An 18,801-nucleotide genomic window follows, 5' to 3' on the forward strand; every position below is an offset into this window, starting at 1 on the left:
GGTAACTTCAGGAGCTTGATTTGGAAACTGTATTCTTTCCCTTCTCTTTGTTGCACACTAATTGTATTGAAGTTCCCTTCCATTAAAGGTCTTATGCAATAAAAAAGAACAAAATCATCCAGCTTTAGGGGGCCTCCCTGGTGGTGCAAGGGGTTAAGTCACAGCACTATCAAGCTATTGCCAGCCATTGCAATATGAGCTGGATACCCGGCCAGGGAGCTACCCACATGGAGAGGCAGACCTCGCCTGTCTTGTCTGTTGCTTCCCTAAGCAGTGTATTCCAGTGCATCTGCCTGTTCTGCTCCCCACTCTGTCTTTGGTGAATTCTCTCACCTTCCACACTGCTGGCCTATGCCCCAGTTCTTGTATGAATTAAAAAAAAAAAAAAGAAATTATCCAGCTACCTATGTTGTAGCCATGTTGTTATTTTTTTTAAAGTAAATTTTTTTAAAGATGTATTTATTTATTTGTTTGTTTGCTTGTTTATACAAGCACTGGGTACAGTCAGAAGTGTGGGAGGATGAGAGAATTCACCAGAGCTAGAGCAGGGAGCAGAACAGGGAGACTGACAAGTACACTGCTGAGGGGAGCAGCGGGCGCAGCAGGAGAGGTCTGAGCGTCATGTGGGACCCTCGCTGATGGCCGGGGATCAAACCGGTGCTGCAAAGGCTGTGGGTAACTTTGCAGCCCAACGCTCAACAGCTGTGCTCAACAGCTGTGCCACTGGGGAGGCCCAGTAGCCATGTTGTTATTGAAAATCATACCTAATGAGTTACTATTCTTGTAATTTATAGAAAACTGTTTCTCCTCATCTCATTGGGGTAGCACTTAAACTCTTAGGGGTTCATACTCCTCAAGTATTATGCAAATGGTTTGGATAGTAACCAATACCAGAGCTCCTGGCATTTCACACAGAACCCTATTTAAATGCAGGTTATTTAGATCCATCAGGTCCACTGGGACCAGAAAATCTGTATTCCTCCCAAGTTCCCATTGAGCAGATCTGCTTGTCCACCTTGGTTAGCAGATTCTAGATCTCTATGTTCCCACCCTTTTTAAATGCCAAGATTCTCACTTTTTGTTTAATATTCACTGTGCTGCACTCTTAGGAGTCTTTCTTTTCCTTTTTATGAGTTGTATCAGTCTCTTCCTCTTTAAGGATTTACATGAAAGATTACAATGTAAGTATCCCTATCTTGAATATAATCTTAAAAATAAAATAAAGTCCTAGATTACACCAGAATTAGGACACCTTATGAAATTTAACTAATTTTAGTTAAGATCTCTACTGCAATAGTATTTTCTCCTGTTTCACAGAACAAATGCTTTTGCATTGTAAATTTCCAGTACAATTAGCCCCATATTCCCTTAGTTTATGTGATAATTTTTATGGTGAAAAGACTTAAGAAAAAAATTAACATAAAATTGACAATACACATGAGAGAAAAGAGCAGTTTGAAGAAACCAAAGGACATTTATGTACATTTTCAGGTGTTTTTCTACTATGATTAGTAATATTTGTGCCTGATTCCCCAGAGAGACCTATCAAATTGGGTGAGCATTACAGCTACCAAATAAGAATGGAGAAATTTCAGAAAGAAACTTCCATTTCTTAGTAAGAATTGAAATGTTTTCTCTTGTTCGTTAGCAAGATTTTCTTGACACAGTTGGATGGAGGCAAAACTGTCCTTTTCTCAAATGTCCTTGTAACTGTAAAACTGTTTGTTTTTCCAAACATCAACATTATAATAATTTATCTACAAATAGGGACTTGTTGTATGATTTTCTCCCTCTCCCATTTATTTGCATTATATAAATTCATATTTCAATGAGAAAGCAATGATAAGCTTGATCACTTACTAATCAACTGTGGAACCAGGTGTTCCCTTTCAGTACTTCAAAATGTCAGAGCTATTAACCCTTCTGGCAAGACTTTTTCATCCTATCCTAACCATCACTTTCTTGCTCTTCTCACCCTCTGTCCAGTTGTTTCATTTTTCTTCAGAGCAAAAGATTCCCTCCAACTTGTATACCTATTACATTCACAAATCCTGAATTACCTTTTCATTTTCTGTTTGGGATTCTTGCATTATATGCAATCAATGTTGTAAAAAAATTCTTTTTAAAGGAAATGTCACTATACACTGCTCTTTGGCCTAAAAATTTCCTACATTAGTAGCTCAGATAATTCCTTCATTTGGTTCCACTTCAAATTCTAGTTCCTCTTCTCATTTAAAAAAAAAATTGTTTTGGCATACAATAGGCTAAATTTTTGGGCCTGAGTTTATTATTCAGTAATAGTACAGATTTGACATTTATATTAATTGCCATTAAGATTCAGGTTTCTACAATGGGGAAAAAAGGAGAAATGTGTTTCCTTAGACCCATGACCTCTATATTTCCGTACATGCAAGAATTGAATCCCTTTTTTATTTTCACTGACTTCACAATGACCATGGTTTCCTCACCTGTGTTTTTCAAATATTTCAGCAATCTGAAAATAATATAGAATAAAATGAAAGTGGCTGGGTTCACAAGAGTCCCCACAAAACATTTCTTTAACTTTATCATCATAATAGAAAACCCAGCTTCCCTGAGACCCAGGTGTGTGATGGGTGCATGAGGAGCATGCCTGCCTGGCTTGGTGATTACAGATGGCTGACTTTGTATAGCAAGGGTTTCTTTATATTCCTTCTGCATGACTCAGAGACTATTGGAGGGTGGCTGTTCAAATCTGCTCTATCATGGTTTTTAGTAATAATGTATTACACAACTATTTTCAGCTCTTGAATGAAAATGCAAAGGCAACCAAAAGCACGACAGTTTTTCTTCCACCCCATTCTGAAATAACTCCTTAACCTTAATATCACATGTTTTTTCCTCTGCCAATGCTAATTAATCTGCAAAGTCCTTTTCAAGTTGCTGGTAATAGCTGTTATTCACAAGGGAGAGTGCTAAATGTGCAGTTATTTTCCTAGAGTAAATGAATAAAAAATGCTGTTTTATTTTTGATTCAATTTTATTTGTGATGGGAGACAGCTACTCAAATATTTAGCCAGGCTTCCAGTTTATTCCTATGAGTGTAACGTAAGAGAATCAGTAACTAATGGTAACTATTTGTGGGATTTGGGAGAGATGATGGTTTGTGTTCCCAGAGTATCTCATGATCATCTGTGATACTAAATGAAATAGTTTCCTACAAAATCTGTTTTCCTATTTTATTTCATTATAATGGAAATAGCACAGGTCAGTTCCGAATATTGAGGGACGCAGGAGAGCAATATTCAATTTGTGTTGAGAGTGAAAAAAAAGAAAAAGAAAAAGATTTTCAAAAGTCAGAAAACTTTGTGTGGGTCCTTTTTAAAAAAAGTTCTAAGTATTAAAAATCTGGAAAATAACTAAATTTTCTCTCCTCAGTTTGTTTACCAAGCCTGGATCACTGACCCGAAGACGGCCCTCCGGCAGAGGCGCAAAGAGAAAAAAAGGTCTGCAAGGGAAGAACAGAAAAGACTGAGGAAAGCATCTGGGGAGGGTGAGTGCAGTGTGCGTGTAGCAGGTTCTGGGCAGCTCTCCCCCTCTGTGCAAATATGAAAGAGGAGCTGCAAAGGACAAAAAAATGGGGACTGAAACTCATAAATTCTAGAATTCAAGGATTCTACTTCCTCACTACTGATGTCTGACACCTGGAATAAATTAAAACATGAATTTAAGTGAAGATCCAACTTATAAGGTAGGAAGTGAAAGGAACAAAATAAAGCCAAAGTAGGAGGAACCAATATATTTTTTAAGTGGATATGTTAAGGCATAGAAAAGAAATATAAGACAAAACCTGATCATTGAGTAAAATGTTGTTCTTAGAAGAAGCTAAGAAAGATGAACTTTAGACAGATTGGTCAAGAATAAAAGTGAAAGCACATTTAAATAGCACTCAGGAATCAAAAATGGAACATAATTTCCAATGTCATATTCAACATTATAATAATCTATTTGAAAAGATATGACATGAGCACATTTCTAAGGGGGCAATATTTCAAACTACACCAAATCACCTGTGAATAGGGTACACAGGGAAAATATTTTCATTACATATACAAAACAAAAGACTCTAGTATTCAAAAAAGATAAACACATGCAATTTGCAGCAACGTGGATGGCGCTGGAAGGGATCATGCTCAGCGAAATAAGCCAAAAAGAAAAAGAAAAATACCGGATGGTCTCACTCATAGCAGGAATCTAGAAAACTTAAATAAGGGACCAGGAAAATGAATAACTATAAGAAAGTGAAAATCAAAATCAACAAAAAACTATGAACCAGAGACACTTTTAGGGGGGCGGGGGCGAGAGGGGAGGGATTGGGGTCAGAATGGGGGGGCTGCAATTGTATGGGGAATATAACAATAAAATTTATTATCTAAAAAAAAATAAATAAAAAAATAAAATTAATGCAAAAAAAAAAAAAAAAAAAAACAAGACTCTGTTCTGGGTGTATCTAGAATTCCTAAAAACCAGTAAAAGAAAATTTTAATCCAGTTGATGAACAGATGGAAAACATTTCATAGATCAAACACAAACAAGTATTTGACATACTGATTTTTACATGTTGGATTACCAAGAACCTAAACATTTGTTAGTATCCAGTGGGAAGATAAGTGCTTTCAACCATGATGAATGGTCTCATACAGTACGACCACTTTGAGGAGCAGCTGTGGAAATGTTAAAGGTCCTGTATTCCACTGCATACTCGCTTCCTGTCCTACTAGAGCTCCTTCCCACTTCTAAGTGTGTGGCTTTACCTGGAACAATGATTGCACATGTGCACAAGGACACAGATCTAAGAATGCCTGTCCAATGTTATTTGTTAACAACAAAAATTTAGAAACCTCCTCAATCCCCACATAAAAAGAGTGAATTACACTACAAATGTATTATAGAATACTCACTAGTTTAAAAAATGAGATGGATCACTTTGAACTCACATGGAGAACAATTCCCATCCTAAAAAAGTGAAAACAACATTATGTTGCAAAAATGCCTGCATATTTTGAAACCATTTATGAAGCAAAGGAAACCAAAGCTCCTCAAGGTAAAACGTTGTATTCTTAATGAAATGAGTGCATGTAATAGTGTGTAAGTGCAGGAAAAAGATCAGAATACTTAGCAAATTAATGATAGTGATTACTTTTGGGGAGGGGGAATGGAAAGACAGATTGTGGTATGATTAAAAGGAACTTCAGGTTAATATGCTTTCTACAAAGAAAATAAATATTTGTTGTTGTGAAATTAAAAATTTATTCAAAAATCAAAAAAAGAAAGTGTAATTTCTAATGAAGGTCTAATTGCAAAATTTCTTTCCTTTTTTGACCATTCTGCCCCCTAGCCCCTGCTGCTAATTCTTGGTAACTTTTTTTTTATTTTATTGATTCAAAAAGACAAAATTAGGACACAGCTAGTGAAACAAGTGTACCAGTAAAGAGGTAGGTGCACGTCTGCCCTAGAAATCCATCCACCGAGCAACCAATTCTTCAAAGTGTTCTGTATTCACTTTTACTACTTTATCGTGTACATAAGCACAGGTGTGTGTGCAGGGCTCCCTTAGTTTTTTAAAACTGAGTTCATGTTCTACAAATTGTTTTTGTACATTCATTAACAATGTATCATGAACATTTCTCCAATTAAATATTCATAACACTACATATCCAGTTTAATAACTACAAATTATTATACAATATGGATATGCATAATTCATTTGACTATACCATCACTAATGGACAAAAAGATTGCTTCCAGATTTTTGACATATGCACACCACTATCATAAATATCTTTGCACAAAAATTCTTACCTAGTCATACTTGTGTGTGTGTGTGTATTTAAATGCACAGCAAAAGATCAGGAAATACAGGTACTCTCCACAGAATAGATTATCAAAAGTAGGATTTCTTAGTATGTTGCTTATATTTTTCCAACCCACTGTTTGTCTTTTAATTTAGTATATTGCATATTTACCTAAACAATTTTTATTTTTTCCTGATGTCAAGTAGGTGTATTTTTTTTATGGTTTCTGGGTTTCCAGGTTGCTTAGGAAAGTCTCCTTGCCTCCCCCAATATTATACAAATATTTTCTCATATATTTCTTTCAAATTTTATTTACATTTTGATTTTTTTTATTATTCTATAAAGTCAAGATCTATTTTGCTTGCTATTAAATGGATAAGACAAAATACTATCCCTATCTATTAAATTATTCTTCATTCGTAAGTGCTACTTTTGTCAATATTAAGCTCTCATTTCTTCTTAGGTATGTTTCTGGGCTCTGTATTCTGATCCACTATGCTACTGTCTAGTTCTCCTCCAATGACATGTATTTTTGAGTGAGTAGCATTAGAGTTAGTCTTAATATGTGTGGCAAGCTCTCTTTGCCACTCACTTTTTTCAAAATTATGTTTGCTATTCTTAGACATTTACTCTTCCAAAATGATTTGATGAAGTTCTAAAAATTTATCTGTTGGTCATCTTGTGAATACTGCATTACTCTGTATTGTGAAGATTGTTTCATGTGCAGCTGCATCTCTGTTTACTAATAATTCTAAGGTAGCCATAATTAAAAGATACTGAATTACAGGGACTGGAGTAAGTTTTTTTCTTTATTCCTTTAATAGATATTTATTCAGTACCTTCTTGGCACAAAACATCACATCTTCCAAGGTGACTTTCAGACAGATGGAGCAATAGGTTCTGTCCTTCCAAAGTGTTAAGGTGCTGTTGTAAGTGTAGTGTATGTAGTTACTCATCTGATCTTCACAGCAGTCCAGAGACATACTATGATCCCTGCCCTACAAATGAGGAAATGAGGTGCCTTAGTTGCCTAAGGTCACACAGCCACTTGAGTGATGTGTCTGGATTTCATTCTAGGCATCCTAGCTCTAGACCCTTCTATCTCAACCAACAGAGAACAGTTATAAGGGCAGTGGGAGATCCCCATAGGGATAGGAACTGTGAAGTCCTACTTACAAAATAAAATGAAACAGTGTGAGACCACAGAGAGAAAGACTTACAATCAAAAGTGTATGGAAATATAACACTTCATGACAAAGACACTGTTTGAATAGAACCTAGCATTCTAACAGAAGAAAGCAAGAGCCGGTATGAAAAATAAAGAGCAGGTCAGTTTAGTTAGTAAAGACAAGATGTGAAACTGAAAAGTAGAAAATAGCATAAAAAATAAATTGAGGAATGTTAACTGGAGTCAGATTGTGAATAGTCCTAGTTAGAATTAACAAATAAATTCCTAGAAGCCCAGTCAAACTAGAATTTTAAATAAACAACCAACTTTTGTAACTCACATACAATTTGGACATATTATGTCCATACCTCAAGGGAGAAATTCTATATTGTGAAAAAATTAACAAGGATGTTTAAAAAATTAATTAATAATAATTTGAACATATTGCATGGGAGTCACTAATATTAAAAGTTATTTGTTGTTTATTATTTAAACAACAATTTTATCAATTTTATTCAATTTTATCTAAGTGTTAGTTGGTAAACCAATTATAGTTTTAACTGGTCGATCTGATGACCTTAGCCTTAAGTAAGATGTTAAACCAAATAAAATCCTATGTCATCATTTTAGGAGGGTGACACACTAAAATTTGCAATATTACCCCAAGGTATTCAAAATTAAAATTCCATATTATAAGTCAGGAATTACCAAAGTTTTTCAGTAAAGAGATAAGTTTTGCAAGTGATAAGTGTCTGTTACAACTCATTCTGCCATGGTAAGGTGAAAGCAGACAATATGCAAACTAATAAGTGTGACTACATTCCATTATAAAGTTGAATTTCATATAATTTTCACATGCAGAAAATATTCCTTTTTAGAGTTTTTTTTTCATCTATTAAAAATAGAAAAGCATTTTGAACTCACAGGTCATTTAACAATAGGAAACCGTGAAGATCTGTCCAGAGGACTAAGGTTTTCCTCTTCCCAGTGTACATGATTCTTATTGTAAAGTAAAGTAAAGGGAACCTGAAAGCTAGGAATTCCTACAACTTCTTTCCAGGAACTCTTAAAATAAACAGAATGTACTGGATTTTATTATAATATTACCTTTATTCCAGAGGTGTAGTGTTGCTATTTCGAACTAAAAGAATTTAACTTGTTTTTATTGACCACACCTGGCAGGTCCTGTGGACTGGGAAGACAGAGAGGACGAACCAATCAAAAAGAAATCCGATGGCCCAGGTAATGAAGTACAGACAAATGTGAGCTGGGGGATATTTAAAAATGACACTTGCCCAGAAATTATGAAATAGAAAGCTGCCTAAAAATAATTAATCAAATATTGTTTCTTGACTATGACTAAATAATCAATATGCCTGGATCTCATCCTTGGTGGAATTTCAAAAGCACACCTAAACATGGATGAAATACTGGATTAGAGCCAGATTTTAAATCCCTTCATCCAAGCACTTATGAAAGGAGATATTTAGGGATCAAGTTATACATGTCCATTGAATTCATCGGAAGATAGGCACAAAAATAGTGGTTACTAATTATAAAGAACATTAGAAAGAAAGAGCTAATTAAGGGAAAGTGGAATTGAGGGACTGAAAAGTACTCTAGAAGCTTGAGCTAAGCTCTTCATTTTAGGAGAGGAATCCACATCACAGTAAGTGCCCAGAGACAGAATCCATGCCTCCTAACTCCCAGCCCATGTGCAATTTGAGTTCCACTGTGATTGGGAAGATTTGTCCATGCAGAAAACAGAAAATAAAGGCAAAACAAAAGCCATCGAATTAAATGAATTCAAAATCCTCCATTCCATAAACATGTCATTTCCTCTATCGCAGAGTTAGAACTCCGGTGTACATTATTTAGCAGCAAGCAAGATGACCAGGCTTTTCTACTCTGGGCACAAACACTTCCAAAGACTCCAATACCCTTTGGGGCACCACTCTTAGCCATGGCCTCCATTTCCACAAAATTTGACTGTGGTGTATGTGGAGCCAAATTTCTATCGTTACTGCAAAACTTTACACAATAATAGTAGCTAACAATTTGGATGGCACATCTTCTTTTCAAGGCACTTTTCGAAGAATTTTACACCTCATAATTTTGGATGCCCTAAAAAAACCCTATTTCCCTTTAACAAATAATGAAACTGAGGCAGAGAAACATTAGCAAACATAACCAATAAAGAGGGCCTCCCCTGGTGGCGCAGCGGTTGAGTGCTGGGCTGTGAAGCTGCCAGCAGCCTCGCAGCGCTGGTGTCGGTTTGATCCCCTGCCACCAGCGAGGGTCCCACATGGCACACAGACCTCTCCTGCTGCCCGCTGCTCCCCTCAGCAGTGTACTTCGGTCCTTCTGCCTGCTCTGCTCCCCGCTCTGGCTCTGGTGAATTCTCTCACCCTCCCGCGCTTCTGACTGTACCCAGTGCTTGTATAAATAAATAAATAAATCTTTAAAAAGAAAAAAAAAGACAAAATTAAAAAGAAATCATAACTAATAAAGAATAGAGCTGTGATTTGAACCCAAGGAGTCTGACTCCACTGAAAGGGCCTACTGCCTCTGTGTTTAAAAATAACATCATTTCATATGCAGGTGTCAAGTCAATGAAGTGCATGTTATTCATATCTCAATGTAGCAATTAATTTTCCCATCAGGACCACCACAAACAAATATGTAATTATATTTATCTTTGCATCTCTAAGAAAATAATTGTAAACATGAGAAAAAAATAAGTTATCAAAAATATAAGATGCCACCATAATTTATTCACTTAGGTGTGTGTTCCCCAAATCCTCCAGCCTCCAGGGCTCTAATTTTCCTTGTATACCTGCACAAAATGACAAGTGGCCTTATCCACACTTTCCTGGGGAACTGAAATGTTCCTGCCCTGGTCCTTTCTCCCTGAACTGCTCTGTTACGGGACAGCCGCACTCCTTCCAGCCAACAGGTGTTCCCTGCCCCAGGAGCTCTGCTCAATAAAAGACACTGCTCCTCTCCTTACTCCTGAAAGGAGCCCTTATGGGGGAATTAAATGGGCATAATTAAGAGAGGTTTGGGGGATGGACATGTGACAGCAGAGCCAGGAAACAAATTCCAAGGGAATGTCAGGCATCACTATTCCCACCTCAGCAGATCTCTAACCAGCTGGCTCCTCTGGGGCCTGGCTTGACACGGGCCCAGGGCTCCTTCTACCATGCCCTTCTCACTAGTTCATTCCCTGGCTCCTTTTCCAGATCACAGCTTTCCTCCCCAGGTGCCAACTAGCAGTTTCAATGTTCCTGTTCCCACAATAGGTTGAACTGTTAAGCTCTTCTTAATCTTATCTTGCCCATCTGAACTCTGTCTGGAAGCTAGCCCCCCTTTGTTAAACTCACAGCTAAACTCCCTTTGATACTTTAAATTTGTTTTGTTTTATGGCTTTACTTATATTGCTCAATAAAAAGAAATAAAACAAGGTATCAGACAAAACAGAGCCAATAAATACCTCTGGAAATCTGACTATAGAGTTGAGGCTACCAGATTGGAGGTTGGGGAGGGGAGAGGGAACTGAATTGGACCATGGTGGAGAACTACGGGTGCTTCGGTGGTGGGTGTGGTGTGGTGTGACCATGGGCCTCTGAATCAGTGGCATACAGTGTTGTAAAGTGTTATAAATCAATGTTACCACAACAAAAAAAAATAGCACAAAAAATGACCACAGTTAAATATTTGTCATATGCCATTGTCAGAATAAGTCTTGACATTTTAGAATTAGTTTTTTGGCTACACCAAGCACAATGGGATATTTCCCCTGCATAGTTAAATGAACGGTGTTGGTGGAATGGAGCTGCTGATTGGAATCTTCTGAGGCTGTCATGAGTGTTAAGATAGGACAGCAACAGCCTGGACGTGATGACTGCATGTCAGCCAACTACTGGGGTGGTTCTTTCAATCTTCTGCTCAGACCTGCCCACATCTATGAGAAGATAAATGTGGAGAAATGACAGGAGAGTCAATTAGTGAAAATTGTCAGCCTCATAGGATGTAGTTAGGTGGTTAATTCTTTCCTAGTTTCTATGGCACAAGACAGTTTTTTTCTGCAAGGAGAGGCCATATTTATATGTAAATCAGTTAATAAGCAGTTTAAGTTCGCAGTATAGAGCTAAATGTAGAGTAATAGCTTTCTAGTAGCCTATGATAGTGATCATGACTGAGTAATGGAGGCGAAAATTTATTTCTTGGATAAATTTTGTAAACATTAACAAACTGGAAATGCAAATGTTAATTATCAAGATCATTTATAGTTAGGTAAAAATAAGGGAAAAGAATATCTAAAAAAAAAAAAAAAAAAAGATGCTTTTCTTTAAAAAGGGCAATCATTTACCAAGAGAGATTTTGCCTTCCTCCTAGACTACCTGACTCACAAATAGATTTTTTTTATTTCTAATACAAAGTCAAATTCTGATTCACACTGTGGTCTCTAAAGTGGGGAGAAAATGAGGAAGACCAAGCTGAGTAGATGGGCTGGTTCAGTCTATTTACCCTAGGTCAGAGGAACTAGACAGGCCCTGGGCAAAATCCCACCTGCCACTTTTCATCTGCTTGTTATCCAAAGATGACTTCTACACTTTTTATTTTTTTTTATTTTTTATTTTTTGGTGCCGAAACCCGGGAGACTTTTACACTTTTTAAAGGTTAAAAAAAAAAAAAAGAAAGAAAGAAGGTATTTCTTGACATGAAAATTATGAAATTCAAATGTTAGTGTCCATAAAGTTCTATTGAAATCCCGGCTGTTGCTATTCTGCTTGCACAGCACACAACAGAGCTAAGTCGCTGCAGAGCAGAGTGCGTGGCCTGCAAGGTGGGAAGTACTTACTGTTGGGAAAGTTTATACAGAAAGTTTTTTGATACCAGCATTAAGGCTTATGTCAGTTAGTTTGGCCCTCTTATATATGTGGTACTAATCTTTAAATTACAATTCTAATAATCACTAATCATAAATTTGTGAAGATTTCCCATGACATGAATCTGGTGGTTTTTTTTTTTTTTTTTTCTGTGGTGGGAGAAAGAGATACAAGTTGTTTTTCTAGTGGCAGATTTGGTGTTTTTTTTTTTTTTTAATAAACAATAAGGCAATTCTTAATTCATTGTCATGGTCACTAAGTATTCACTTTTTTCTAGTCAATGTTTGAAACAGTTAATAACACAAAAATTTTAAATTCCAAATAAAAAAAAATACACAGACATTGGCTTATAAGACTGAGTTGTAGGACAGTTCATAGGATATCTTCCTTTTAATTTTGATTCTCGACTAAAATAAGGAAGGCCACAGCATGGAACTTCCTCAAACCTAATTAGTGACCCAGGAGCTCATGTTGAATTCCCCCAGAGCACTGGAGTGGTGTGTGTGGGACTCTGAGACAAAATGACCGATCCATTGAGGGACAGAGCTGAGCAGGCCAGCTGAGGAAGGAATTCAAGTTCACCAGGATGCTTGGGGCTTCTGTTGGCTTGGAGAGGACTGACCCGTGTGCACAACTTTGAACCTAGCACAGCTCAGTATGTTCAATAAGAATGATGTTGACCATTCAGTGGCATAAATCACTTTTAGTATGTGACCAGAGCACATACAAGATATCTTTTAAGTTGATTAACCAAAATATAACTGCAGTAGGAAGCAGCAAATTCTTAACTGAATCAACAGAAATGTTTCCAACAAGAATTATTCTTAAGAAAAGAGGAGATATAGAAAAGCATCAAGACTTGGTTACCTAGATAGATGCATTCTGTTTCTCTCCCTATGTCAATAAGAGGAATACCTTTGAGTACAATCTCTACTGCTAACCAAACCTATTATCTCTATCTAGACTAGTTTGATGATATTTTGAACCAAAACTTTAAAAAAAAATCTATCTAGATTGGTTTTGATGCTGCTGTGGAGTTTCCTGTACTGCATTCCCCCATCAAGCCAAGTGCCAAGAGCCCCACTATTTGTTTATTGGGTACATAGATGAGAAGCCAGGTCTGGCTTTGGCAAAACCTCACCGTGCACACAACAGAAGACTGGTTGTATTTTTTTTTTCTTTGAAATCTTGTTGGTTTCTTTCCTCCTAGATAATATCATCAAGAGGATATTTAATATTTTGAAATTTACTTGGGTCCTGTTCCTGGCAACAGTGGACAGCTTCACAACCTGGCTGAACTCCATTTCAAGGGAGCACATTGACATATCTACAGTTTTGAGAATTGAAAGATGCATGCTGACCAGAGAAATTAAAAAGGTAACTCTGTTTGGTATAATCCTTTCTGCTTCTCCCACATTATAAAGCTGTTAAAAGTCAGAACTCCAAGTAGGATGAGGCAAAGTCTTTTCTCCCCAGACACTCTTAGCACAACCCTTTGGCTTTTCTATAGAGTTAAATCTCTGTCATATTTGGAATTAAAATAATCAGACACTTCTCTCCCCCATCCCTATACACAGCCCTGGGGTGGTGATGAGCTTCCTCATGCTTCCCCTTCCCTCACCAGATCTGCAGGTGCAGGGACTGGGCAGGTGCAGGATTATGTTTTCTAGCCTGGGAAGTTTACTTTTCATAGGAAAAATTATATCATGCAGAGCAATGATATAAAGTGACATTATCTGGCTTACAGATTATATTTAAAAATAATGCTCATTTCTGCAAATGACTTAGCAAAATTATCTACCTATCAGAAGAGACTTCTTTCTTGGTATTTCCCAGGACTACTGAGCACCATTGGTTCACCAAGTGGACATAGGTGCCCAACTTTACTAGCTTTGCTTTAATCCTTATTCAAGGTGTGCATGACAGTGAGAGTTGTCTGTGTGGAGACATGTCAGGTGGGCACAGGCCAGAATTTCCTTAAGAACCGGGGTGATTATCTCCCTCCCCACCCCCCCACAGGGCAACGTTCCCACTCGGGAGAGCATCCACATGTATTATCAGAACCACATCATGAACCTCTCCAGAGAATCTGGACTGGACGCAATCGACGACCACGGTAATGCTGCCTCCAGCGCACAGCCAGCCCACAGGATGGACAGCCTAGACTCACATGACAGTATCTCCAGGTATTTTACCTTCTAAACAGCAGGCTTGCTTTGACAAAGGTAAAGGAGGTGGACTTCAAAAATATGAGAAATGAACGTGTGACATGAAAGTTAATCAAAACTTATATGATGTCCACCCTTGGTGAGATAGTGGACTATCTCCCTGTACACAAATAAGCAAAAAGGAGCATTGCCCTTCCCTAGACTGAGCCAGGTGAAAGTGCTACCCATAGTAAACTATTGTGTGAGTCACATGCCCAGCACAGAGATTTCCAAACTGAAGGCAAGTAAAATGAGCCTTCTCGGGGCCTCCCCAGTGGCGCAGCGGTTGAGCGCTGGGTTGCGAAGCTACCTGCAGCCTCTGCAGCACCAGTTCGATCCCCGGCCGCCAGGCAAGGGTCCCACATGGCGCGCAGACCTCTCCTGCCGCCTGCTCCCCTCAGCAGTGTACTTCGTCAGTCTGCCTACTCTGCCCTCCCCTCTGGCTCCGGTGGATTCTCTCACCCTCCCGTGCTTCTGACTGTACTCAGTGCTTGTATAAATAAATAAATAAATCTTTAAAAAAAAAAAGAAAGTAAAAAAAAAAAAAATGAGCCTTCTCTATTGTAAAATGACTATTTGGATCAAGAGTTGCATCTTTAAGACCTGTTAAAAATGCTGCTTCACAAAGTATCTACTGAAATCATCTACTATCTACTACTATTCTTGATATTTTCCTTTCAGAACTGTTGCTTTACAGTTCATAATAAAGACTTGAGAAGTCAGGGCCTCCCCAGTGGCACAGCGGCCCGCAGTCTCTGCAGTGCCTGTTCAATCCCCAGCTGCAGGGCGAGGGTCCCACATGGCGCGCAGACCTCTCCTGCCGCCTGCTGCTCCCCTCAGCAGTATATTTCATCAGTCTGCCTGTTCTGCTCCCTGCTCTGGCTCTGGTGAATTCTCTCACCTTCCCACGCTTCTGACTGTACCCAGTGCTTGTATAAATAAATAAATAAATCTTTAAAAAATTATATATATAAAAAAAAAAAAGACTTAAGAAGTCAGCTTCGATCCCCACTGAGTTTTGTGATCAGAGACACTGATTCTCACCAGGGCCAGCACTAAGCACTGTGCAAGGGTTACCCCATTTACCTTTGTAAGACCCTTAAGAGATGCACACTGTCATCACACCCATTTTATAGAAAACAAAATTCAGTAACAGAGAGTAAGTAGCTTTCCCAAAGTCCCATGGTTAGGAAGAAAATAAAAGCAGACCCAAAATCCAAACCCAGGCAGCCTCCCTGGTAGCCTAAGGGTTAAGTCTCAGCACTATCACTGCAATGGCTTGAGTATGAGCCCAGCGAGGGAGCTGACCTATATATGACGCAGCAAACCCCTCCTGTCTCACCCGCTGCTCCCCCCTCCTCTGGTGATCCTCTCACCCCCCACACCTCTGGCTTACACCCCAGATCTATGCAAAAATAAATAAATAAACAAGCAAACAAACAAACAAATAAATAAAATCTATCCAAACCCACATAGTTCTTCAGCTCAAAGCTCAAGATCTCACCACTGTGGTAGCTAACTCACTCTCCCTGCATCTTCCTGCACCCTAAGACCTATCTTCCTTATTACCTATCCCAGTAAAGCCTCCAAATTCTTTGTCATGGAGCTCTCGATAGCTGCTCTTGGCTGCATAAAGTTAGCTTCTGAGTTAAAGCAGAAGTCCTATATTAGCAGAAAAATGACTTGCTCAAGGTGATTAGTTGCACTGAATAAATTACACTTTGCTTTCCACTTCATAGGTAAAGGCCTGTATCGCTGAGGACATTCATGCATTTATTGTTTTCATCAAACATGTTAAACAGTACCTGTTCCAGGCCAGCCCCTGGGTGGTGTCTGGCATGGACACATAAGGACAAGTGGTCTTGCAGAGGTTTGAGCCTGGGCGAGACTCCTCTCAGAGATGTTGGGCTGAGAGGTCCCACAGCTGGTTTAGAAATTCCTGGATTACTCGCTGCAATACTTCATATGCTGAGCAAGGCACTAAAGACCTGTGCTTCACAAATATTGAATATCTTCCAAGACAAAGTAGGGAGGAAATAGAGAACTAGAAGTTGAAACTGCAACCTGGACAGGGAGAGGAGAGTAAAATCTCTTTTGCCTTGAAGTGCTATTTTTAGCTATTACTGAAGACTTCATTGGCACTTTTCCAGTCGTGCCTGTACCTTTGTTACCCAATAACAATCAATCAATACAGAGCTATCAATACAGAGCTATAAAACTTCTTGGTATGGGAAGATAGTCACCATATATGTGTACATATACCTTAGTAAAAACAAGTTTTATCAAAATAGCATGATACTATAACTTCAGGTTTATGCTTTAATAAAGCATGTAGTCAATTAAATATATTTTGTACAGATAAAATTTTGTATTTTCCTCCCATCCTCCCAAAATAGGTATTAATTTTTTTTAGAGATTTGTGAGGGATGATAAAATACATTATATTTTTCCTATAATTTTGTGATAACCTTTGCTTATTTATAAGTTTCAAAGAAACAGATATAGTTGTTACATATATTTTTGTGAACAGAAGAAAATACTAGGACAGAAACTCTTGAGTTTCAAGCTCCACACATTCATTTGCTAAATGAAATCCTGCTCAAGATGCCTTTAATTCCTAGAATAAGATAATTGGTTATTAGGATAATGGCCTGATAATAAAATTTCACTTCTCATTTTTTTCTACACAATCATACATACACACATTTCTCAATCATTAATTTCTGAAACTATTAGCAATATCAAAGATACGAAGTGAAAATTTAATGTTATGATCACAGTACCTCCTTGTGTATAGAGAAAGCATACTACGACCAGCAGTTTTGAAACAAGAGCTTCAGCGCTCTTTAGCAGGCTCCAGTGAGACAGAAAGTCATTGTCGCTTATATTTTATTTATATTTTTTGTTAACCATGATGTCCTATTTGAAAGCTGCTAACCTTCTTAAATTTGTTCCTGTTGGAACAACTCTCTCTAGTAGATCAGTTACTTTAGCTAAATTATTTTCTCTTTAATTCATTTTCACGTTAATACTGAATATCCATTTTACCCCCTTTCTTCCCAGACTCATGTATTCCAAGTTATTTCATGGTAGTGGTACTAATGAAGCCTGCGCAGGCATGCCTGTAAACATGTGCAGGTGTGTCAGCAGGGAGCTGGGGGGAGGTAGGGTCTGACTGTAATGACTATTCAAGATGCTGGCTAATATTGATTCTTAGTCAAGATGTGAAAATGGTGAACTGGGGTTGCAGGGAGGTCTAAAATTTTCTGAACCAAACAATTTTATAGCCTATTTGTGACCAAACAACCATCTTTCAAAAAAAGGGAGAACAGTTGGATAAGAAAAATGCTGAGGTGCTCCATATGCTCTTTCTAAAATGTTTCTTTTATGTATTTACTTACATGTTTATTTTGCATACCATGTGCAACTATACCTCGACACTCAGCTTTGGATAGCACTGCTCTGTGTATATTGAACTTGGAGTAGGCACACTGTTTCCCTTTTTCTGAACTCCAGAATAAAAGGCTTCAGACTGCTCTGGTTAACGTAACTGAAAGCCAAGGGCTTATTTAACTGGGAGTATTTGTGAAGACTACAGTTGTATATATGCATATCATATAATTTTGTTATTTCATATTTATGCTTATTTTTTTAAAACATTGCCCCAAAATGTGATTTATAATATTTTTTCAAATGAAATTTTTGCTTTCCTTCTTGCTTTGTTTAATGAAACAGATTTTATTGTTATCTGGATCCCTCAATTTGGCAAGTTAAAAGGGAAATGAATAGAATAAATTTTCTTCATTAGTTTGCAATGCACTAACATTGGTTGGTAACTTTTTTCATGAACCTCTTTTTGAAATTTTATGAAATTTTACAGTCTCACCAAGGTGGGAGGAGATTACACATAAATGCAAATTTTCCCATAAAATTTCAGGTATTTCACAGGCTTCCTGAATATTATATATGACCCTGGCTTGAGACTAGCTTTTCCAGATCCAGACTCTGAATTAAACAAATCAAAGTGTGTATTAAAAAGTGAGTTGAATATAAATTTTGCATAAAATAGGCTTACATAATTTCTGCATTGTTAACTTTAAGCTGCATAACAATTGACAGTATGTCCATTTAAGAAGTCAACTACTGGGCCTCCCTGGTGGCACAGCAGTTGAGCGCTGGGTTGTGAAGCTGCCCGCAGCACCTGCAGTGCTGGTTGGATCCCCAGCCACTGGGCGAGGGTCCCACATGGTGCGCAGACCTCTCCTGCGGCCCGCTGCTCCCCTCAGCAGTCTACTTCATCAGTCTGCCTTTTCTGTTCCCCGCTCTGGCTCTGGTGAATTCTCTCACCCTCCCATGCTTCTGACTGTACCCAGTGCATGTATAAATAAATAAATAAATCTTTAAAAAAAAAAAAAACTGTTTAAAAAAAAAAAGAAGTCAACTACTATACACATGTAGAGGTGGAGCTATATCCCTGCAATTTATATAGTATTGTAAATCAACAAAATTTTATTATAGATTGTTCCTGGGTTTCAGAACCAAAAGCAATTTTTATTAAAAAAAAAGAAATTAGCTAAATATTATAAATCACAACTTAGAAAGAAAAAAAGAAGAAAGATTGTGTTAAACAAAATCTAGTAACTGCTGTTAAATCTGACCCAAGATTACAGCACCCATAATCAAAAGCCATGAGGCGGGAG

At 37.8% G+C, this 18,801-nt stretch overlaps 1 protein-coding gene across 4 annotated transcripts in view; it reads left to right on the forward strand.

The window, feature by feature from the left end:
• The window catches only part of PIEZO2 (piezo type mechanosensitive ion channel component 2), a gene marked incomplete at both ends in the record, with an annotated part of 483,404 nt that overhangs the window by 426,632 nt on the left and 37,971 nt on the right, over positions 1-18,801 (forward strand). For all 4 annotated transcript variants that reach the window (XM_084251721.1, XM_084251720.1, XM_084251722.1 and 1 more), the window contains 4 exons: positions 3,418-3,532; positions 8,185-8,244; positions 13,105-13,271; positions 13,914-14,080. In XM_084251721.1, the coding sequence (XP_084107847.1) occupies positions 3,418-3,532; positions 8,185-8,244; positions 13,105-13,271; positions 13,914-14,080 (509 nt within the window). The remainder of the gene's footprint in view (positions 1-3,417; positions 3,533-8,184; positions 8,245-13,104; positions 13,272-13,913; positions 14,081-18,801) is intronic.

This window comes from Talpa europaea, assembly GCF_964194135.1.
Source record: "Talpa europaea genome assembly, chromosome: 13".
NCBI lineage: Eukaryota > Metazoa > Chordata > Mammalia > Eulipotyphla > Talpidae > Talpa > Talpa europaea.